This window comes from Armigeres subalbatus, chromosome 2 (genome assembly GCF_024139115.2).
Source record: "Armigeres subalbatus isolate Guangzhou_Male chromosome 2, GZ_Asu_2, whole genome shotgun sequence".
Classification (NCBI taxonomy): domain Eukaryota; kingdom Metazoa; phylum Arthropoda; class Insecta; order Diptera; family Culicidae; genus Armigeres; species Armigeres subalbatus.
In genome coordinates, this window is record NC_085140.1 from 522,110 (window position 1) to 546,736 (window position 24,627).

At 39.4% G+C, this 24,627-nt stretch overlaps 1 protein-coding gene across 1 annotated transcript in view; it reads left to right on the forward strand.

The window, feature by feature from the left end:
• The first annotated feature begins 11,480 nt into the window (after positions 1-11,480).
• The window catches only part of LOC134217379 (5-hydroxytryptamine receptor-like), a 54,176-nt gene continuing 41,029 nt past the window's right edge, over positions 11,481-24,627 (forward strand). The window contains exons 1-2 of the mRNA XM_062696118.1: positions 11,481-11,562; positions 14,539-15,292. Of these exons, the coding sequence (XP_062552102.1) occupies positions 14,860-15,292 (433 nt within the window). The 5' untranslated portion in view covers positions 11,481-11,562; positions 14,539-14,859. The remainder of the gene's footprint in view (positions 11,563-14,538; positions 15,293-24,627) is intronic.

Sequence of the window (24,627 nt, forward strand, 5' to 3'; positions counted from 1 at the left end):
GATCTAAACCCCAGAACAGTTTGGAGAACTTAGAACACCAGAGACATGATTCATGAAAGTTATACACAAATGCTATATGGACATGTGTGGGCTTGATGGGTTGACGTCGATGTGGTACAGAGCGTAGTTGACCTGGTAGATCAATTGATCTGAACTCCTGAACGATTTGGAGAACCAGGAACTTATGCAGGCATATTGTTTGTATTGCGTTATCTATTTCCTCAGGAATAGTTTTGAACACATTTATGGAAAAAGGCGGTTCAACATATTTTGAGATTTAGCTGAAATATAGTCATTTTGAACGCTTTTTTTGTTTTTCAATATAGTAGACCCATCCAAAGGTATCTAGGGATGTTCGAACAGTTCATATAGCATTTGCGCATGGAATAAGAGTGAACTGTGCTAGAATTTATTAAGTAAACCGAATTTTACAATCTGTCGATTGGCAGCGTCTTGACTCAAGGCATTTCAGAGAAAAAGAGCACCTCTAGAAGCGCAAAACATCGGTATTATGAAACTTAATAAAAAGGGAAAAGATCAATGAAAGAAATGTCAAAATCGTTCAACGGACTGAACAGTGGCTAAAATCGTGTTTTTAGCGCGTTTATTTAATAATACCTTTATTAATGTGATTTAGCGTAATGGCGTCTTTGAGACATTTTATCAGTAAGTCGACGTGCTTCTTTGGAGGTATTCAGCCTTATGATGAATCCCCCTAAAAGTGAGAGTCGACTGCTGAATAAATTGAACATCTGTCTTGGATGAATTTGAAGAATAAATCATACGCATGGACTCTAAGTAAAGCCTAAAATGTTTTTTGAGTCTGTAAATTTGGCTCATATTGAAGTACGTAATGTTAATCAAAATTTTCTATATATTTTCATGACACCATCCTCACTCCTGTCGATTTAATAAAACATGAGCATCCTTAGAAACATAACAAACATAACGAATTGTAAGAATTGTTCAAGACACGCCCGAAAACCATCTGATCTAAATCTTTTTAATAAAGATATATAAAAAATCTGGTCTCGATATTCGTCATGTTAAACAAAAACAAGTACTTCCCCTGAGGTGAACTAGCCTAGGGCTAAAAACCTCATTAATAAAGATTAAAAAAAGTACATCCCAACATGTAATTTGCTCCAGGTTTTCCTTAATAAAAGTTGCTATGCAAATGCCAGCCTACTCTTTCAATTATTTTATTAGCAGATGTACCATGCGTCTCCATATGCTCATATACTCATATGCTTATGATTATTGATTAACATGATTAAGCACTCTTTGTCGAGCTATCGTGCGAGACAGACGTTCGGTATTGTACCTCCGGGTTCTAGTTCGGTTTTTTTTCCCTCAATAGTTGGTTTTTTTTCTGAGACCTATCTCCCGTAAATTCGGCTTAAGAAGCCACGTGGCGTGCGCGTCATCATCCGTATCAGCCGATACAAGGTGAAATCATCGCTGCCCCCGCGCAGCAGTTATCCCGTTGTCCCGTCATCATCCAGAGCGAGATCACCCTAGTAGCAGTCGTCGAACAAAGCAACACATAGCCGGCCGTTGGCTCATCGGCCGACGCCAGCGCAGCCCAAGCCATCCATTCGCTGTTTGTGCCGAGTGCTTTCGTTTGGTTCGTACTGCGGTGATTGTAGGTAGCTGTGCGTACCGCAATAGAAAGTTAAGTATTGTTTATTTTATCCCGTAATTTCCCCTCCACCTTCTCATTCAATATTAAGTTAGATTTTCTGCAGCAAGTTTTTTTTCTTCTTTTTCTCTCTTCCTTATTTTCCCATTCTGTTGTATTTAATAGTTATTTAGTATAAATATTTTGCTCTCCCTGTGATAAGTGTTTTTTTAAATTATTGTGTGTGTGCCTCGCTGCAGCGGGACCTTCGGTCTCCACAATGCGCGATGGCGAAAGTGGCGGGGGTTCGTCACATTCCTTGTCCCATGATTATTTGTTGCATTCTGGTGTTCCAAACCAGAATATAATGGAAACCATCAACACGAATACCATCCCTCCAGTAGCTAATGGTGCTTCTTCCGCTACGACACCCGCCCCAAGGTCTACCCTCACGATTATAGTGGTCCATTTGTTATTTTCTTCGGAACCAAAGGCAAACCCTTGAATATTAGTCAGATCAGCAAAGATCTGGAAAAGCGATTCTCGTCTGTCACGACCATTGACCTGGGGTGGCATTGTGCATCTCGATTCGAACGTAATTCTATCGAGTCGAACATGTTTGGCATTACGGGTTTCGATTCGATCTCGAAAACGACTCATCGTTCGAGTATGCTCGAGGAGGTACAAGAATAACGAGATGTTTTGGCATTACGGCTACTCGATAGCACACAGAAAAACGACTTAAGTCGAACGAAAAACACTCGTCACCTTTATAGCTTTCGAATGTTGTTCGAGAGTTATCTCTTGCTGAAAGTTTTTAATTATATTTGTTATTATTTCTCTACGGGAAGAGAAAAAATGTTTTGTTATTGTCTTTTGAGGAAAAGAATGTCATTAGTAGGGAGACTGGGTAGACTTGATCCCCTTTTCTGATTTCCGATGTATCACAACCAAAAATAAATAAACAAACGCGATTTCCACACAGACTCTCTAAGAAATATAGTATTTAACTTTACTGATGTATGACAGTCCTTAAATTATTGTTGTTATTGATACACAATCGATTTTTTGGAGTGCTGTCAAAAATCTACTTTTAAAATATTCGGGGGAAATTGATCCCTCTCCAAGAACTTGCTTTGATAAAATTAGAAAGGTGCCTCAGATTTTTTTAAATATTTTTCCTTCAAAATACGCGAAATTTTCGAATTGCTGTGCGTATACATGAACGATTTTTGTTATTGAATTCGACAGCACATGCAATTTTAAAATTTGGGGAGACTTGATCCCCTTTCTATGATATCTACGCAATAAATATTTTTTTCTGCCAACGCTTCATCAAATCTGTCAAATCTACAAAAAAGAAGAAGAAATCTACAGAAGCCTGAGAACAGATTTATGATTTTTTGAATTTTTTCGCCAAATTTTTGTATGGGTGACTAATTGGGGATCAAATGTCCCCATATTGAGGCAATAACTTCAAACCCAAATATCCTAAAACTTTGATGGAATGTTGACATTTTCTTCAGTACAAATCATTAAGCACATTTATGGCTTTGTGCTGAGAAAAAACGAAAGCATTTGGTCATTGTTATGAAAAGTTATTCAAATTTTGCGTGGCCAATAAAAAAATCTTTAGGAAGGTCAAAACATACAAACCTTCCTGCAGAATAAATAAGGTTGTCAATCTAAAAAATAACTCACCACATAAAGATCATTTGTCTAGAGGATCTATACTAAAAAATGCGCTAGAACAAAACTACTTTAGTTCTCGATAAAACAGGTGGTGATCAAGTCTCCCCGGGGATCAAGTCTACCCACCTTCCCCTATTCCTACTTTTATAGTTTCCAGGCAATATGCAATCTCTAATTATGACTTAAATTAAAATCGGTTTTTGAAGTTTTCACGTATTTCTTGACAATTTCAATAAATCGCGTGGAAAATCTATGAGGAGAATCTGCGTAAAACGTGTATATTCCAAAATCTACGTAAAAATAGATGAGTTAAACAAAAAAACGCGCATGAGATGACTCAAGTGCATTTAACTAAAACACATGGAAACATCAAAGTAATTTATTATCGAATCCTTCTTTAGCTTTAAATCATTTAGCTCAAAATTGGATCTGTGGCATAAACTCGAATAAACATAAAACTTATAATTTGTGTCGTAACAATATCTCAATTTACAAAACATGTCGTATCGGCATAATGTTTTAATCGGTTGCAATTGTCATTGAGCACAATTTGCTTGTTTATAAATTAACTGCACTAATAAAAATCCCTTTTTATTGGCAAAAATCTAAAGTAATAACGGTTATGTGTGTTTCCACATATATGTTATGCGAATTCACATAGCCATTATGTGGGAAATGCTATAGTCAAAATTTATTTGTGCCACACATAATGGATATGATTGGATTTTTGTCAGTGTGCCAATTCATGCCCTGAAGGATGCCTTTCCAACAGGCAACATGCTACACGCAGATGAAATTACTCTTATTCTCTCTGTTTACTCACATTCGCCATGGGCTGAAGGTTGTCTCTCCAGCGGGCGGCATACTAAACACGGAGACAGCTATCTCTTATTCTCTCTGTTTACATTTAGTTTGACAGAACATACTCGATTGAACTAGTACAGCACCATTCGAAATCTTGTACTGCGACTGAATGAAGTCGAACGAAATACATAATGCCGCAATTTTTTCGAATCGAATTCAAAAACTTACGAATCGAGTGATTCGATTCGAGATGCGCAATGTCACCCCTGGTTGGGTCCAGTAAGCTTCGCGTCACGGTCAGTGATCGCAAACAGGCCAACGAGATTGCCACCTGCGAGCTCTTCACTCTCGAATATAAGGTTTATTTACCGTCAGCAGTGTGTGAAATCGCGGGGGTGGTGACGGAGGGAAGTATGACATGCGACGATTTGAAACACGGTTTCGGTCGTTTCAAGAACGTTTCTTTGCCTCCTGTTGCAATACTGGATTGCAAACAAATGTATTCAGTGTCGCAGGAGGGAGAGAAGCAGATTTATTCTCCGTCTGATTCTTTCTGCGTCACCTTCTCCGGGTCCACGCTGCCTGACTACGTAGTGATTGTCAAACTTCGTCTACCTGTGCGGCTGTATGTATCGAAGGTGATGAATTGCGTTTTATGCAAGCAGCTAGGCTACACTGCTCTGTACTGTTGCCTCGATGTCCATCATGCGGAGAGAAGCATGTGGATGGCGCATGCAAGACGGCACCGAAATGTGTCTATTGCAACGATGGCCCTCCACACGCCATTGAAGCTTGCCCGACGTACATACAGCGGCGAATTCACCAGAAGCGTTCTCTTCCGCAGCGCTCTCGACGTAGCTACGCCGAGATGCTGAGGAAGGCCGCTAAACCGGTTGTTTCCGACACCATCTACTCATCTCTTCCTCTGGACGATCAAGGTAGTTCTGACTCTGAAGTTGGAAATGGGGTTCCCTTCGTTTTCAAAGGCTCAACGAGGAAAAGAGTGAAACACAGCCAGCGACCCTCGAAAAAGCCTAGAAAACTGGTTAAAAGTGAACCCCAATCCAACATGGTCAAATCAAAAGCGGATGGAAATGCTCAAAAGCGTTCAACTTTTGTGATTTCGCATCAGGATGAGCGCGAGTTTCCTCCGCTTCCGGGTACATCAAAAATCCCAGATGTCTCAGGTTTTGCCAATTTCCAACCAGATAGAGAGCATAGAGATCGAACGGAGCAACCTCCGAGCGCTTCAATGTTCACGCTTTCTGGCATCGTGGAGCTGATCCTCAACTTCTTTAATGCTTCCGACTCTTTTAAAAACATGGTGAAAACAGTTCTTCCTATTCTGACTCCTCTCCTGAAGCAGCTGGCTTCAAAAATAGCCCTCCTCGAGTCATTCGTATCCTTCGATGACTAACTTCATCAATAAGGGTAACATGATTTCGATTTTACAGTGGAACTGTCGAAGTATTCTTCCCAAATTAGATATTTTCAAATTTTTAGTATGAGTTTAGATGTTTTTGCTTTAAGTGAAACATGGCTAACACCAGATGTAAACCTTCATTTTCCAGATTTTAACATCATTCGCCGGGATCGGGCAAATGGATATGGAGGAGTGCTTTTAGGGATCAAAAAACAGCACTCCTTCTATAGAGTCGATCTTGCGCCGATGTCTGGCACCGAAGCTGTCGCATGTCAGGTGACTATTCGAGGAAAAGACTTCAGTATCGCCTCGATGTATCTTCCTCCCAACACCGCGATATCTCGTAGGGATCTCTCGCACATCTACTCGGTTATGCCCGAGCCACGGTTGCTCTTGGGAGATTTTAACTCCCACGGAACAGGCTGGGGGGAACTGTACGACGACAACCGTTCAACAATGATATACGACCTCTGCGACGACTTCAATATGTCAATTTTGAATACAGGAGAAGTTACACGAGTGGCACCTCCAGCAAGAGATAGCCGTCTAGATCTTTCCATTTGTTCGAGCTCGTTATCGTTGGACTGTACTTGGAAGGTGGTCCAAGATCCCCATGGTAGTGATCATTTGCCGATCGAAGTTTTAATTTCCAATGGACATAAGCAATCCGCTTCTATCGCCCTCTCATATGACCTCACAAAGCACATCGATTGGGGGAAATATGGGGAGGCCATCATCAATGGCATACAGTCGATAGAAACACTTTCACCGCGGGAAGAGTACCAGTTTCTATCTCAGTTGGTTATTGACAGCGCTCTTCATGCACAACGCCGGCCGGTGCCAGGAGCTTCGGTTCGTAGGAAACCACATAGTCCGTGGTGGGACACCGCGTGCACACAGCTCTATCGTGAGAAATCCAACGCGTTTATGGAATTTCGGAAACACGGATCGATCGTTCTTCACAAACGGTACATCGCCCTTGAAGTCCAGTTCAAGAAGCTGGTCAAAGTGAAGAAAAGCGAATATTGGCGCACTTTCGTTGAAGGCTTGTCGCGCGAGACATCAATGAAATCTCTTTGGACCGTCGGAAGGAGAATGCGAAACGCGTCGTCCGTTAACGAAGATCGTGAAAGCTCGTCGCGGTGGATACTCGACTTTGCAAAGAAAGTTTGTCCGGATTCGGTACCAGTGGAGCAAGTATCACGTGATACTTTTGCTGACAGGGATGATATGGATCACCCCTTTTTGATGATCGAATTCTCGCTCGCTCTCCTTTCATGCAACAATTCTGCTCCGGGAATGGATAGAATCAGGTTCAATTTGCTCAAAAACCTCCCAGACGCCGCGAAGAAGCGCCTATTGAATTTGTTCAATCAGTTACTGGAGTGCAACATTGTTCCGGATGATTGGAGGGTGATAGCCATCCAGAAGCCCGGAAAACCCGTGTCGGATTATAATTCGTATCGTCCAATCGCGATGCTATCCTGCCTTCGGAAGGTTGGAGAAGATGATCCTCTTCCGGCTAGACAAATAGGTTGAATCTAATGGTTTGCTGTCAGATACACAATTTGGTTTTCGTATAGGGAAAAGGGGACGATCGACTGTCTAGCGTTGCTTTCTTCAGAAATTCAGTTAACTTTCGCTAAAAAAGAGCAAATGGGCTCAGTATTTTGGACATTAAGGGGCTTTTGATTCAGTTTGCGTCGATGTCTTATCCGACAAGCTTCACGCCTGTGGACTTTCTCCAATTTTGAACAACTATGTGTACAATTTGTTGTCAGAGAAGCGAATGAGTTTTTCTCATGGTGACTTGGCAACTTCACGAATTAGCTACATGGGTATCCCCAGGGCTCATGTTTGAGCCCCTTCTTTCTAATTTTACGTCAGAGACATTGATGAATGTCTCATGCCAAATTGCTCGTTGAGACAGCTTGCAGATGATTGTGTTGTATCCGTTTCGGGGCCAATAGCGGTTGATCTGCAAGGACCATTGTAAGATACTTTGGACAATTTGTCTACTTGGGCTTTAAAGCTGGGTATCGAATTCTCCCCGGAGAAAACTGAGATGGTTGTCTTTTCAAAAAAACATAAGCCGGCTAAGTTCTCGCTGCAACTGATGGGTAAGACAATCACTCATAGCATGTCTTCTAAATACCTCGGGGTCTGGTTCGACTCGAAATGCACCTTCGGGAAGCACATTGTGTATCTGACACAAAAATGCCAGAAACGAATCAACTTCATGCGAACAATAACCGAAACATGGTGGGGAGCACACCCCGAAGATCTCATCACGTTGTATCAAACAACAATTCTGTCGGTTCTCGAATACGGTAGCTTCTGCTTCCAGTCCGCAACGAAAACTCACATGCTGAAGCTTCAACGGATTCAGTATCGCTGTCTCCGTATCGCGTTGGGTTGTATGAATTCGACTCATACGATGAGTCTGGAAGTACTTGCGAGAGAACTGCCTCTGACAGATCGTTTCGCGGAATTATCGCTCCGGTTCCTCATCCGTTGTGAGGTTCTCAATCCATTGGTTATTGATAACTTCGAGAAGCTGCTCGAACAAAACCCTCAATCTCGATTCATGAGTATTTACCACTGGTATATGACGCTTGAGGTAAGCCCATCTTCGGTTGACACCAATCGTGCTAACTTCTTAGACTCCTACAGTTCCTCTGTATCATTTGATCTGTCCATGAAGCAGGAGGTTCATGGAATACCAGACTTCCTTCGTGCGGAGGTAATACCTCCATTATTTGCAAGCAAATACGGGCACGCCAGTCAGGAGAGAAGCTTTTTCACAGACGGGTCAAAAATGGATGACTCCACTGGTTTCGGTGTTTTCAACGTTTTCCATAGCGCCTACTTTAAGCTCAAAGAGCCTTGTTCCGTGTATACTGCTGAGCTAACAGCTATACACTATTCACTCGAGCAAATCGCATCTCTACCTCCTGATCACTTTTTCATCTTCACCGACAGCCTAGGTTTACTGGAGGCTGTTCGGTCAATGAAACCGGTGAAGCACTCAGCGTATCTCCTAAATGGGATAAGAAAAGCATTGAGTGCTCTATCGAAACGGTCATTTACAATCACCATGGCTTGGGTCCCTTCTCATTGCTCGATTCCGGGTAATGAGAAAGCGGAGTCTTTGGCTAAGGTGGGCGCTGTGGAAGGTGATATTTACGATAGGCAAATCACCTTCGATGAATTTTTCACATTAGTTCGTCAGGAAACCTTGACAAGCTGGCAACAGAAATGGACAAATGGGGAGTTGGGTAGATGGCTGGATTCAATTCGCCCGCAGGTGTCGAAGCGTCCATGGTTCAAAAAATTGAATATGGGACGAGACTTCATTCGAACCATGTGTCGTCTAATGTCCAATCACTACACTTTAAATGCACATCTTTTCAGAGTGGGGCTCTCAGAGGGTAATCTCTGTGTTTGCGGCGAAAACTATCAGGATATCGATCATGTCGTGTGGACGTGCGAAGAGCATCGTGGCCCCAGATCTGCTTTAACTGAATATCTCCGGGTACGAGGAAAACAACCAAAGCCTTTTAGGGAAGTGTTGGCGGGTCTTGACCTCGAATACATGTCCCTTGTCTAACAATTCTTGAAAGTTGCTGATGTTAGACTGTAACCATTGTCCACCCATCCTTTTTGCTATCATAACCCCTTAAGAATGTCGTCACTCCCCATGCCCGCCGGGTAACCCCATCCGTATGTCTTTCTCTCGTTGTTGTCTTCCCAAGAAAATGTGTCTTTGTCCCGTTACAGATGTGAAACATCACCAAGAATGTCAACTATGTGAACATCAGCATTGTAATTAATAAAGCACCTTAAATTCCTTTCCCTTCCTACTGTACTATTGTATTCCCTACCCTCGACCAAACCGCTAGTCTTTCGGTTCCCCAAAACTAACCCTGTATATAAGAATCTTAAAATGTATAGAAAAATATGATTTCGGCTCCGTAACGCTTCATGGCAAATGAGCCCACCAAATAAACGAAAGATTTAAAAAAAAAACATGATTAAGCACATTATTTGCATATGCGTATTTATACTGTCAATTGGGATGCCAATGATGGGAACTACTGGGAACAAAAACATATCAGATAGTCGAAATAACTTAGTCTAAGAACAAAACATGTAAGTCAAGGAAAAACCACAAGCTACGAACAAACAAAAGATATTTTAGTTACTAGATAAAGATTGTCGCTTCGGTTCCCTTTGTTCTGCTGTCCGAAACATGTGTGGTACATACCTGTCAAATCGTATGGATTTTCCTTCTTTGACATTTAGCTCCCCTATCCTCGCCAGCAAAAGATGTTCCGGACAGCGACGACAGCGACAATCTTTATCTAGTAACTAAAATATCTTTTGAACAAACCCCTATTTTGTAGCTAAATGATCTCGATATTTTTCAATAAATTAATTAGTACCTGTCACTAGTCGATTTCTGAGGTCTTCGTCTTCTTATTGGCATTACATCCCCACAATAATGGGACAGAGCCGCCTCACAGCTTAGTGTTCATTAAGCACTTCCACAGTTATTAACTGCGAGGTTTCTAAGTCAGGTTACCATTTTTGCATTCGTATATCATGAGGCTAGCACGATGATACTTTTATGCCCAGGGAAGTCGAGACAATTTCCAATCCGAAAATTGTCTAGACCGGCACCGGGAATCGAACCCAGCCACCCTCAGCATGGTCTTGCTTTGTAGCCGCGCGTCTTACCGCACGGCTTAGGAGGGCTGAGGTCGTGAACTACTAATGCGGTTCATGAGTAGCACGAATACAATTTTACGGTCGTGTGCTACAAACGTGCATCACACCATGCTCCGCCTTAAGAGAAAGGCAAAAAGCAGCAAGAAAAACAATGTAGGGGAACTGTTCCGTTTTCCATCTCACTGAACATATATTCATCTTATCGCAAAACAAAGAAATACAGCACCAATCTCGTCGCTTCTTTTTGCAAAAACGTGTGCTCACTGGTGAAAAAATATCATGAAAATGAGAAACAAACCAAATTACTTTTCGTTTCGCTTTGTTTTTGATGGGATGTAAATAGGAGCTATGGGATGAAGTGCCGAACCGTTCCCCTATCTATGATTCTATCTTCGTGGTACCCTCATTATTCCCAATTATCAAAGTTCGGACCAGAAAAAATTGTAAACATTTGGGTTGGATTAGGTCAGATATTTGTGGTATCGTGGAGCCCGTGTCCATTACCCCTACTCCCTCATCCTGAACTAGCCTTAATTGGCATAATGGTGTTGGGCTATCACGTATAACCAATATAGGCACAATCATTTGATGAATAAACTGAAATGAAGCACCATTAGTGACTATGTATAATAAAGCATTCCTACCACCTCAATAATTATGGTATACTTTTTGAAGGTTGGCTTGTGATTCCAGAAGCTTTTGTAGTATGATCATTTTAGGATGAATCATTAAAAGGCTTTTTATGACAGTTTGAGAGTTCAAAATATAATTATGTCGTCAGTGCCCAAAATTGATCCTAGCTGATTTGTTGTTTAAATTTTGTAACAGAAAGCACAACCCATTTTCTAATTTGAACAAGCTTGATGCATACTCAACAAAGTTGCCGCCTTAAACATGTTGGAATCAAAACGCCCACGAATATGCCGAGGTCTAGTTGTGGCTTAACTTTTTGGCACGAATCACAACTACCCTTTGCTGTTTCAACCACACACCGAGTAGTTCGAAAGTAATCAGTGCTTCCGCAGCAATATGAAGTTTCTGACTATTGGATGTAAACAAACCGAATAACCCAAACGGTTCCCGACGGTGTTCAACTTATGTTGACCACGGACTTGCGCAGTGTATATTTAGATCGATTTCGAGTTGGCGAACATAACTCTTATCAGTGGGAAACTCTTGGCGGTGTTTAGTCCTAACGCGGCTGCCAAGGACGACTGTTGCTAAATTTGATTTTTCCGCTTCTTTTTCGGTTCATGCTATCAAAGACCGTGAGTGCATGCTGAAACAGTTAGTAAGTGATGTGCAGCAGTTGATTGCATCTCCGGTGCAGGGGTCCAATTATGCTAAGTGTAGTGACCAGCCTTCTCGCTAGGAAGAAGACGCGTGTGTTTGAAGCAGTAATAGACGACGAAGAGATCCTTTCCAATTGTTTTATGTGCTCAAATAGAGTAAATTGAGCGTTACATATTCTGACACGCTGTTGGTGAGCTAACATAGGCATGGGAATCGTTATCGCTGTCTTCAGACGTAGATTCAGTGAGGATTTGCAAATGCATGTTGAGATAATGGTGCTTCATTATTAAAACGATTTGCTCAAGCTATGGTAATTTATTAGTTTGAATAATAACGCTTGTGTTGATTGATTTACGAAGACAATCACTTCGATTGTTTATTCTAAAAAATTTTAAATGCTAATTTGACTGTCGAGCGAGATAGATAATATCGTTTAATATTAAATATCGTGTTAAGTTAAATATAGTAATATCGTGTAAAGTAGAATCTACTGTATTGTAAGAATTAGCATAAGAAAATGTTGGGCAATGGCGAATAGGGCGTACGTGATGAACTTATAATCATTAAATAAAAAATCACGGCAATAAAGCTAAAAAAACGAATAGGGTGTGTTATTATTTGCCAACGCTATTATCGAGTTAGAATATAATTGGTTGGAACTAAAACTTTTACAGATCGTGTAAAGACATCATTATAAACGAGGTCTACTTTTCCATTGAGTACGAGACTATTAATAATCTCATACGCAGAAAACGTGAAAAGCCACGATAAAGTATTTCGATCTTCGTACCGTGCTATCGCTTTAGGATAATGTAGAAGAAAATGTAATCGATGATGTTTGTGCTCCAATCAACAATCAATGAGCATTTGCAAAACATATAAAATTGAATTCGAGCTTTCCATTAAGGAAACAAGCGGTGAAGTGTGCTGCTCCTAATGGAATGTTGAACCCGTACACATTAGAGTGGGGCAATGATTATTTTAGTTTATATATTTTTTTAAATCTTGGCAGGTGTTCACAGTAGGACACGATTGGGCACGCTCCCGCTTTGCGCATCGCGTATGAAGTGTGTATAGAAATTAGTATTGGAAAACATAAAATTTTGATCCTGCAGCTTTCGATTCTTTGTAAACTATATTAACTGCTCATTAAATTTAAATGTATAGTAAAAGATGCCGAAAAACGATTTTCATGTAAATGATATAACGTTTTCAAAAACAATTAATTATGGATTGAATATTGATTGTTCAACTTTTTTTCTGCCAACAGTACTATAATAGTTTGATTGCTGTTTGTGAATCATTTATCTTATAATAGGGGTGGTATGTGTCTTAGAATGTTTGAATCATTTTTCAAATTGAAAGTGATACAGAAAATTAAAAACGTTTTGTTTTTCTCCCACACAAAGGTAGTGAAGGCATTTTTTTTCGTTTATGGTTCTGAAAACAAATCATTGAAAAGTTATTATTTTTTTGTTATTCTTTATTAACGTGCTTTTTAATTCTAGTTTAAGTTCAACACTGAAAATTATTACTTCATTTTTGAAGACATTCTATTAAAATTCCTGTTAAGTGCTCCGGTACCGTAATCCGGGGGAACTTTAATTTGCGGGGTATCATTGATAAGTTTAACCATTTTCAAGAAATGAATAAATTATTATTTTCTGGTAATACAACTACTTATCGTTTAGGTTCCTAATCTTAACTGAATTTGCTGCTGAATCATATAACCTTTGGAAGCATTTGCATTTATTTTTTGCCAAAATTTGAAAAATGAAATCAACATTTATTTTTGAACTCATAACAAGCTGCCAAAAAAGCACTTGAAACAAAGCTCGTACCTATAATTGTGTGATAAGTTATCTTATTTTCTTGGTTGATCCACATCTTCTGTTTAAAAAAAAATGTTTAAAATTTTTGATTGTTATTGTTGAAAACCCAGACAATTCCACCTAGCGGTGAAGATGCCTTTCTCGGAACAATCGATGCACATCACACTAGTGTAAGGGATTTCAACTATAATTGCCTACCTTAAGGCGCTTGAAGACGCTTGCTAGATAAATCAGAATAACAGACGAAACTGCTTGAACATTTGTCTGAAAAATTATTCGCTCAACTCCTCTACCCCCATCTTGCGTGCATGTTACAAGAAGCAATGTTTAGTATGACATTGTCACCAGAAGGCGCTAGAGTGAAATGTAAAACTCGGAGGATTACGACACTAGCGCCTCTAGTTGTGAAATGTGCAATCAATCCAATTAAAATAAGTTATGGTAGATAGTAATTTCCCTAGTGTTACGTCTGATCGAAACGTTTGATGATCAAAGTTACCCCAAACTGAAATATAAAAAAACTCGACAAAAAGATTTTTTAAACAAGTTTGAAATTATCAAATAATCAGGAACAACAGCCTTATACGTTTTAAAAATGTGAAAAAAGCCATGATTACACTTACTGAGGATTTACAAAATAATAGAAAAATGATCAATGCTCCCCCGCATTACGGTATCTTCACGACTATATATTATCGTAATAAGTCATTCGACTTACATCAATCCTGGAGTAAAATTTCAAAAATGTCTTTTTTTTTATACAGGCTTCAAACGCGATGCACGGGTTACGTAATCAATCCGTCCCAGCTCCTGCAGAGTTGATTGGAAACGCAATATGACTCTTTAAAACTTAAATCTCACTAGATTGGATGAAGTTCGATTTTCCCATTCAACTGCGCCCTACTTTAGTATACACAGTCGATTTAGTTTCCGCGTCAGTTTACTGGTTGGGCTGAAAGCTAAACAATGTTTATCATTTATATTTGTCCCTATGCATACTAAGTACCGTACTCTCCTGCCCTCGATTAGGGATTTTCTGGTTATGTATGGTTGTGGGTAGATACATAATTTTGAAAGCTGACACATACAAGCAACAATTTTCAACTACACGATTCATTTGGCTTACATTGAATTCTTCTCAGGAACGAATATGTCATAGACTGAAACCAGATCAGTGTAAATGTGTAACAGAGATAGTGTGCTCTAATAAATACCTTTGGACAGGACTATACAATTGAGCAATGCTTTTCTAAATGTGGAGTTGAAAACCGCACCAGTATTTGACACTGTATTTGATGAGACTAGTGGTTCAATGAAACCTTTGCGGCGCTATGCAAACTAATTGAACAATCCGAGAACGCACTACGTTTACAGATGCCACACTATTTCGTTTTGTGATTGTTATGTACTGAACCACCCCTGGCGGGTGTCTGGGAAAGTGTTCAAATCTAAAAGTGCAAAACATGAAAACGGTGCAAGAAACTCGACTGTACTATGAACGGCTCACCTTTACCTCCATCGAGCTGAATCTGCTGTTCACAAACATCGCCTCACTTTCGTCCAACAATTCGCTTGGCAGCATTAACAGCACCAGCACGGATCACACCTCGGATACAGTGGCGCCCAACAATGACTCTGTAGTGGATGGGTTGAGTGGAATGCACTATGTGAACAAAAGCATCGACAACCACAACATTCCGACCGAGCCAGATGATGTCCGTGACGCGCTATGGATAGTGATACCGATCAGCATTATATACTCAACCATCTTCGTGATTGGGGTCTTGGGGAATGTGATAACGTGCATCGTGATTTCGAAGAACAAATCGATGCACACGGCCACCAACTATTACCTTTTCAGCTTGGCCGTCTCGGATCTACTGCTGTTATTGACAGGTAATTAACGACCATATCACAACCAACTATTTATGTAGTTTGTAGTTCGATAAAGTGCTTTTATGAAGGAGTGGGTAACGTTAAAGTTGTTTTTTTTAGAAATGTTATTACCATGGAATAGAGTATAGGTAAATGGTAAAATTATATAACCATTTTGAAAAATTACATAATTGTTAGAAAATCAAACAATCACCGGTTGACGATAAAATTTTTATTTTTGTCATAAGAGGAGTTAGTAATATATTTAATTCCACCTCTTGATAGTAACTTTACAAATATATTTTTATTTTATTTTAAGCTTTATTTAGGTGTTTTTTATTTAATCTTAAAATTAAATTCAACATCGCGACTTTACAAATACCCATTTCAACCTCAACAGTAAGGCAGTCTTCAGTGTCGCGTACTTGACTTGCAATTTTCTTCAAAATGATTGCTGCTTATGTTATTACACTAAGTCTAAGAAATATTTCTTAACCGGTACAATATCTAATTCTACTACGTAGAATCGGTTGGGACAAATGAAGACATTCCACTAAAAAGCTCTAAACAATTTTCTGACTTTTTTTTTTTTTTTCATTTTCATTGGAAATTCCACTGAAAATGAAATCCATTCGAATTATTTTTTGTAGCGTCTTCCTCCGCCATACGCTTGTGATTCTCCAGCCGCTTTGCCATCACCAAGTGATAATGTTTTGACCATGTTCATTCATCACAATGGCAATGGCAAGAGCTCTAAAAGTAGCCTGAAGACAGCTTGTCCGGAAAACTAGAAACAAAAAAGTGAATCCAAAATATTTATTGTTTTGTGGTTTTCGTAATTTTGCTCTAAATCAGTCAATTTCAGAGCAAAAGAGAAAAAAATATAAGGCAAAAAATTTCGAAACTAGCTGCGGCATAACTTTGGAAAACGTGTTATGTCATTATTCCGGCAAATAATAAAAAAAATGTGACAGGGCATAGCTTCATAATAATGACTTCACTATTCGGAACATTTTTTGGAATAACATTTACCTATATAGTTTATGTATCAAATGTATCTCCCTCGTAAATCTGCATCCCAAATCATAGTGCATTGATGCCGTATTGCATTTGACGGAAAACACGATCATATTGTTCGCTATTGAAACTTATATAGCACGACTAGTTAATATGTTTCAATATTATTCAAAAATCATTATTTTTCTAATTTTTTTTCTTGAAACAAAAATAATGCGGCTATAAGGCATAAGGTCGGAGGTCAAAAGACCAAAGTACAAAGGGCTAAAAGGGAAAGAAAACTGTATAGGGTAAGACGGTATAATGCGCCCCACCTGGCCAAAACGCCCCACTTTAATTTCTAGAAAACTATAACTAACTAAGGGTCAAAATCAGTTGGTAACTATAAATATTTGTAAAACCATCATCCTATGTGAATATGGGAGTATTTGTGTATTACGTAATAAAAATAATAGAAAAATACAAAACGTTACAGTTTTGATGTAACTTTCAATGTTTGGCTCAACATTCTGGATCAACTCTAGCATACTGTCCGCAAAGCATGCACTGGAGCACTCAGTTGGGCAACCAATTAACTTCTATCAGTGGTTAATGTAATATAAAATTGCTTCCATCTTCAAAAATGTAACGTTTTTCAAAAATATGTTTCTCTGGTCAATACGCCCCAGTGTAGGCAGGACGATATGCCCTTACCAACTGGACACAAGCGCGGCGAGCTTGCAGCAGTTGCTTTCAAATTATATGGAAACTATTGAAATGTATTTCAAACCTGATTAAATGGACTTGTGTTGCTTTTTTATTGTCACGCGCATAAGGATTTGTAACCTTTTTATTATGGGATTGATAAAATACTAATGAAGGGCTTTGAAACGTCTTTGGCTAAGGTGGGGCGTATTGCCAAGGCACTTTTTAAAATCATTTTTTTCACGACTTTTCAAAAAAAACTTTATTACGTGTAATCTGTAATATTTTTATATGACTACTCACGGGCAATACATTTGCGACTTCCTGGACTACCAAATAACACAAAGTTTGCATAAATTGCGTTGAAAAGTAAAAAGATATCAAGGAGTTGCCTTAGGGGGGGCATATTATACCGTCTTACCCTAATGATCAATTTGTTTAAAAAGGTGCAATGAACAAAAGTTAGAATTTTTATCCTGGGTTTTGTCATAATTTTAATCTCTGGCTGCATTTCTCTGTTTACTTGTATTTCACTTGATGATATTTCATTCTAGAATATTCCCTTTTTCGATCGGTCGTCGTAAATGTGTCTTGTGGTATTACTTAGTATTGATGCTTCGTGGTTCATATTCACACGGCAGTGTCTTGATGGATTTTCTTTTGATTGACAATACATATTTAAGATACGCGTTAGTGTCCTAAACGTAAACGAGGAAAAACTCTATTCTCATGCAAACTAGAACAATCCTCCCATTGTGTAGGTCAACCTTTGATTGTTCTGGAATCTAATTTTTGAAATCACTTGATGATAGATCGGTTAGGAGTTAGGATACAATCTTTACTTTCTTCCTGTTTATGCCAGTCGATCGGCTCACTTGTTTTCTCGTGTTTCTGAATGCAGCCACGGATGATGGCACATTTTTTTTCAGTTGACATTATGACACATACTTGTATTTTTCGTTGCAATGCTTCTGGATGTTTTGTTTGCCTTTAGCTAAAACATCATCTGCATACACAAAGATATAAATACGATATATACCCTTTGGCGATTGCTCGAGAACACTATCCATTGAAGGATAACTGCATAAACACCTTGTGATACACGTGTTTTGTTCTCATCGTTGTTGCTGCTGGTCTTCTAATTACGAATAACATACCTCTTCCGGCTTCGACGATTTTCCTTTAACTTACGTTCAAGGCAAAAAGCGAATCATCTAAAGAAAATAATTAATTGGTATCTTCAGCTTTTACATAATTTTGTAATACAATATGTTTCAAGTAGTTCCATCCATTTGTTTAATTAAAATTCTGGAGTTACAACTTGCTTCTTCGGATGAGCTTCTTTGGAAATAATTAGCAAGGACGTTGGATATCGTGTGGGAATCTTTGTTACCATTGCTCAATGGGTTGCTTTTTGGCTTTATTTCCGTGATTTTTTATTTAGTGAGTTTAAAACCAATTGGTTGCTTCATCTATTTGTATGAATGGCTTGGCCATAAATATCTTCAAGTCAACTCAGTCATATGTCACAATAATTTGAAAGTTTATTGCCTAACATATGTTAAATACATGGGCAAGGATGGAGTCCTTGGATGGTACTGTTACACCCAGAAAATTCTTTATATTGTATATATTTGTCGCACACATATTTTTTTGCAATTTGGCGACCCAAATATATGCAATTTGTACCCACACATAAATTCAATAACTGCATATTAGAGACCACACATACATTTTATTTGATTATAGATTATATTTGTACTTCGCGTGGAGAGTGGTTATGTGTGCACTAATTAATGGATTTTTGCCAACAAAAAGGTGTGGAATTTTTGCAGTGTAGGTAAGTTGGATCGTGAGTCAAACCTTGGGCTGCTATGGTAGTCTATATCTTCTTCTTATTATTATTGGCATTACATCCCACACTGGGAAAGAGAGGGAAAGAACCGCCTCGCAGCTTAGTGTTCATTAAGCACTTCCACAGTTATTAACTGCGAGGTTTCTAAGCCATTTTTGCATTCGTATATCATGATGCTAACACGATGATACTTTTATGCCCAGGGAAGTCGAGACAATTTCCAATCCGAAAATTGCCTAGACCAACACCGGGAATCGAACCCAGCCACCCTCAGCATGGTCTAAGGAAGGCCTCTAAATCTATGGAACACCTAATAGACTATATCTATGGAACACCTAAACGACTATGAATTGGCGGATGACGTTGCTCTCCTAGCTCAACGGCACTCTGATTGGGAAAGAGGCCCCAAAACGCCCCCGGGGCAAAACGCCTTTTGGGTATTCCATCATATTTACCGTATTTGGCATGACCGATACGAAATTGGACCTAAAATAGTGCAGGGGAAGGGGGGCAATATGCCGTAGCTAAGTAAACACTGCTTTATTGTCTTATTTGTAACGCTATTCATGGGTATTTTTACATTATGCAACAGTTAAACAAGATAGCTAGTTGATGCCAATCAAAAATTGTCAAAAATCTCAATCATATTGATAATACTCACATTTGAAAAAAGTGTTGATATTCGCTTTTTAGCTGGCAGCTCCTAGGGAACAAAGCACCACGCGTCGGCGAATCAGCATTCTGGTATGGATAGTGCGTGGAGACGCAAGTACATTGTATGTTAGTGCCACTAGGGCGTTTTGCTTCGCCAAAATGTTGGATGTTTCTTCAAAATGTGGAAATTTTCGGTTTTTCCGACCTTCCCATACACTATTTTGAAACTTTTTTCACCTAACCTACATAATTTTGGATCTAGTTTTGTTACGGCCATCTTAATAACGGTAAATATGAGGGAAACCACAAAAGACGTTTTGCTTAGGGCGCGCGTTTTGGGGCCACTTCCCCTAGGCAAAAAAGTGTCAAAATAAAAGATGAGAAAGTTGGAAAAACCGATATATTCCACATTTTAATAAAACATCTAATATTTCGGCGAGGCAAAACGCCCTAGGCGGACCAACCTACAATGTACTACGCGTCTCCACGCACTATCCATACCAGAATGCTGGTGCGTTGTTCTCAAAGAGCTGCCAGCTTGAAGGCGTTTTGCCTCATGAGTTTTCCGGAAACGAAATATCACCATTTTTTTTTAAATGTGAATATTATCAATATGATTCCGATTTTCCCCAATTTTTGAATGGCATCAGCTGTTACATGAAGTAAAAATACCCATGAAAATCGTTACAGCCAGGGCTGACAATAGTCATTCTCGTCGCATGAAGGAAGCGAAAAAAAATTAGTCTTCGTCATAACATTGCACGACGCAACACCTATTCGTTTTCTTCGCGCCGCATGCGTACCACGACGATAGTCGCGCAGCTAAAAGTTATGACGATTTTCGTCGTCACTTCTTCACACAATTGATTGCACGTCATTATAGACGGACTGGTTAAAAACATAATAGCGTCTCAAATAAACAAATAGTAGGAACTTTGGTAACATAAATGTATCGATAACATCCATAACGCTGTCAAACGTTGCTTCAAATTAATTATTACAAAGGATTAGTAAAAATTTTCGCATGGCAGCTGCCGCTTGAAGAATAACGGTATGAAGACTTCGTTCTTCGATGTCGTCATGACGATTTGGTTACACGACGCAAGCTAACGTTGTGCGCGTCATTGACGATGTGTAGAGTAGCAATGAAGGCACCGCAACTCGTCGCTACTGTGGTATTTCGTGCTATGACGATGACGATTGTCAGCCCTGGTTACAGCTAAGACATTAAAGCAGTATTTGCTTAGCTAGGGCTAGGGCTAGGGTTCAACTAAACTTTGCCGAGCGCTTCTCTTCGGCAGGTTTAGTTATCAACGTCAACAAAACCCAATCAATGGATGTAAACACGGTAACCCCTTCCAGTTTCACAGTAGCTGGGCAATTATTGGAAAATGTACCGGTATTGAATACCATTGAGAACAGGTTTTCACAGTGCTGCGAAAAAGAATAAAATATGTAATATGATTTTGCATAAATTGTAATATGTAATATGTAATAGGAAGTAAATAATTGTAGATCATACATATGTTATCAAAAAAAATATATGAATTGTGTCCACTTTTCGAACCAAAGGTCTTCTGAGCATAATATCCATTTTTAAATTGAGTATCGTAATTCAAGAGCAAGCAAATTTATCAACTTTCATTAAAAATGCAGATTGGTATCTCCTAGCTATATTTCAAACAATGCAATGCTCTTATTAAAGCACTTGATGCTTCCTACTCAGCAATATACATAAAAATCAGTAACCGATCATTAAATGCTTGTGAAGGAACTTGTAATCAACAACCCGAAAGTTTGAGATACATTTGATCAAAACAATGGCAACATTTCCAAACCCTTAAAGCTACGAAACCAAAAACAGAATCCTTTGAGAACATTTCATTAGGCTGCTACCGATGTCAACGTCAGCTTCACGATTATTGCATCGTCCTATTTCGACGCGCGCTTGTGATTCCGCTTCCGATGGCATCGCTACGATTGAACTGTCCGCTGTCATCTCGCGATTCCGACTCTGCTACCGACGCCATACGATTATGTTTGTTTCTTTTTTTTTAAAGTTTATTTAAGTGTTTTTTCAATCTACAGATTAAGTTCAACACCAATGTTTGTTTCTTTGAATGAAGTTCGTCTTGGGTGAATTTCAAATTTATCATTTTCTCAATAATACGTATTTAAAATCAGTCTTCTTCTTCTTGCTGGCATTACATCCCCCATTGGGACATTAACGCCTCGCAGCGCAGTTTATTTAGCACTTCCACACTTTTTAAATGCGAAGTTTATAGGCCAAGGTACGTATTCGTTGCATTCGTATATCATGAGGCTCACACGATGATACTTTTATGCCCAGGGAAGTCGAGACAATTTCCAAACCGAAAATTGCCTGAACCTAGACAGGCACCGGGAATCGAACACAGCCTCAGTATGGTCTTGCTTTTTAGCCCGCGTGTTAACGCTATTTTGTGTGTGTCTTTATTAAAGTGATTTTTAAGTTTGACAAAGTTCATCACTACGTCTTACCGCTAGGCTAAGGAGGGCTCAGACATTCAAAATCAGAGCAATTCTGTGTGCAATCACGATGTTTTCTCAAGATTTCAATTTTGTTTTTTTTTATTACCTTGAAATTTTGAATATACATCCTTTATGGCCAAAAAACATTGTCTGCATAATTGGTTTGCCATTTTAACTCTGGTGTAACTTTTGACAAGGGCCTAAGCAAAAACACCTTGAACACTTTCAAAAATATATAACTTGAAAACGACTTGTCCGATCATTTGGCAAAGTTTTAGGTAATCAATGGGGCTCTGGGAAAAATATACATTGTGAAAAAAAAAATTCAAACATTGAAAATAAAACTTAAAAACCGATTTTCTCAAAACGAATTTTTCAATATTTTTTTTATTTTTTGATATGTTGTAGCAGATTCATTCATTTATTTAGTCTACATCTATACAGATAACACTGAATCAACACTTGTCATAAGACGAGTTTGTACAATCCCATTTAATTCCACCACTTAATTTTATCTTGACAGATACGTATTTCGACCTCAACAGTAAGGTCGTCTTCAGTGTCTTGTACTTGACTCGACTGAATCAACAATTTGACGCCACAATACACGGTTCGAGGCCGCATCTCTCCATCCTCGAATGCGCCCCACGCTCGCCAACTCGTTTTGCACTTGGTCAGCCCACCTCGCTCGGATTGGAAGCAAACACCTTCTTTACAGGGTTGCTGTCCGGCAATCTTGCAACATGCCCTGCCCTTCCAGCTTTAGCTACCTTCTGGATACTGTGTTCGCCGTAGAGTTGGGCGAGCTCATGGTTCATTCTTCGCCGCCACACACCGTCTTCTTGCACACCGCCAAAGATGGTCCTAAGCACCCGTCTCTCGCTTATAAGACCGGTTGTCCTCTACGGACATGAAACATGGACAATGCTCGAGGAGGACTTGCAAGCACTCGGAGTATTCGAGAGACGGGTTTTTGTTTATTATTATTCTTTATTAAGGTGTTTTTTTTTCTTTTTTTTTTAGAATTAAAAAAACACCTTAATAAAGAATAATAATAAAAAAAACCCGTCTCTCGAATACTCGAAGTGCTTGCAAGTCCTCCTCGAGCATTGTCCATGTTTCATGTCCGTAGAGGACAACCGGTCTTATAAGCGTCTTGACACATTTGGTGCGGTGGCGAATCTTTTTCGACCGCAGTTTCTTCTGGAGCCCGTAGTAGGCCCGACTTCCACAGATGATGCGCCTTCGTATTTCACGACTAACGTTGTTGTCAGCCGTTAGCAAGGATCCGAGGTAGACGAATTCCTCGACCACCTCGAAGGTATCCCCGTCTATCGTAACACTGCTTCCCAGGCGGGCCCTGTCGCGCTCGGTTCCGCCCACAAGCATGTACTTTGGCTTTGACGCATTCACCACTAGTCTAACTTTTGTTGCTTCACGTTTCAGGCGGGTGTACAGTTCTGCCACCTTTGCAAATATTCGGCCGACAATGTCCATGTCATCCGCGAAGCAAATAAATCGACTGGATGTGTTGAAAATCGTATCCCGGATGTTACACCCGGCTCTCCGCATGACACCTTCTAGCGCAATGTTGAACAACAGGCACGAAAGTCCATCACCTTGTCTTAGTCCCCGGCGCGATTCGAAGGAATTGGAGTGTTCGCCCCAAATCTTCACACAGTTTTGCACACCACCCACCGTTGCTTTGATGAGTCTGGTAAGCTTCCCAGGGAAGTTGTTCTCGTCCATAATTTTCCATAGCTCTACGCGGTCTATACTGTCGTATGCCGCCTTGAAATCAACGAACAGATGCACTATGGGGAATCAGGTGGCCGAAAATAAAAAAATCGACTTTCTCTGATTCGTAATTCAAGTTGACCTACTAAATGCTAATGCTTTGGAGCATTGAACCCCAGCATATCAGCACTCTAAGCCATATGGTTATCAAGATATAGGCATTAGAGCCAGACACTTTTTAGTTCTTGAAAAATCAATGCATTATTCAACTGTCAATATCTTCGGCTACAGTAGCTCTTTTCCAACTCTTTAAAAACTTTCTGAAAGCTTGTTTCATGGACTTGCGAAGAACGGGTTAGTTATGGGAAAATAGGTAGTGAAACATCCGAAAATGACCGGAAGAAAAAAAAAATTTTTTTTCATACAAAAAGTTCCATGCAAAAAAAGTTTCTCAAAGTTTCGCTTAGCGACTACCACTACGACTTTCTTTGGACCTCCCAGAAGGCATTAAAACAAATTCCAGCTGCTTATGGCTGCAAATCTGCGATTCTGATCACTTTTTCGAAAAAAAGTCATTGATTTTGAAACATTAAATGTAATTATTCTCATAATACATGGCAGACTGTGATGGGCTGGATACAAATCCCATGCGTATGACAAAAGAGCATCAAGAACAGTTAAAATAGAGATAGTAGATAACACGAAAAGTGTCGTAGGCTTCGTGGTAGGCCGTGTACACGATAGCTTATGCAGCTATATGATACTCCATGTGGCGTAGGCTCACCAAGAGGAGGCAACTCATTAGGCTATCAAGTATCAAGCAAATAAATATGAAAAAAAAAACAATATACTCTTGAGGGTTACGAAAATACTCTAGGCTTCATTTGAAATTATTTCA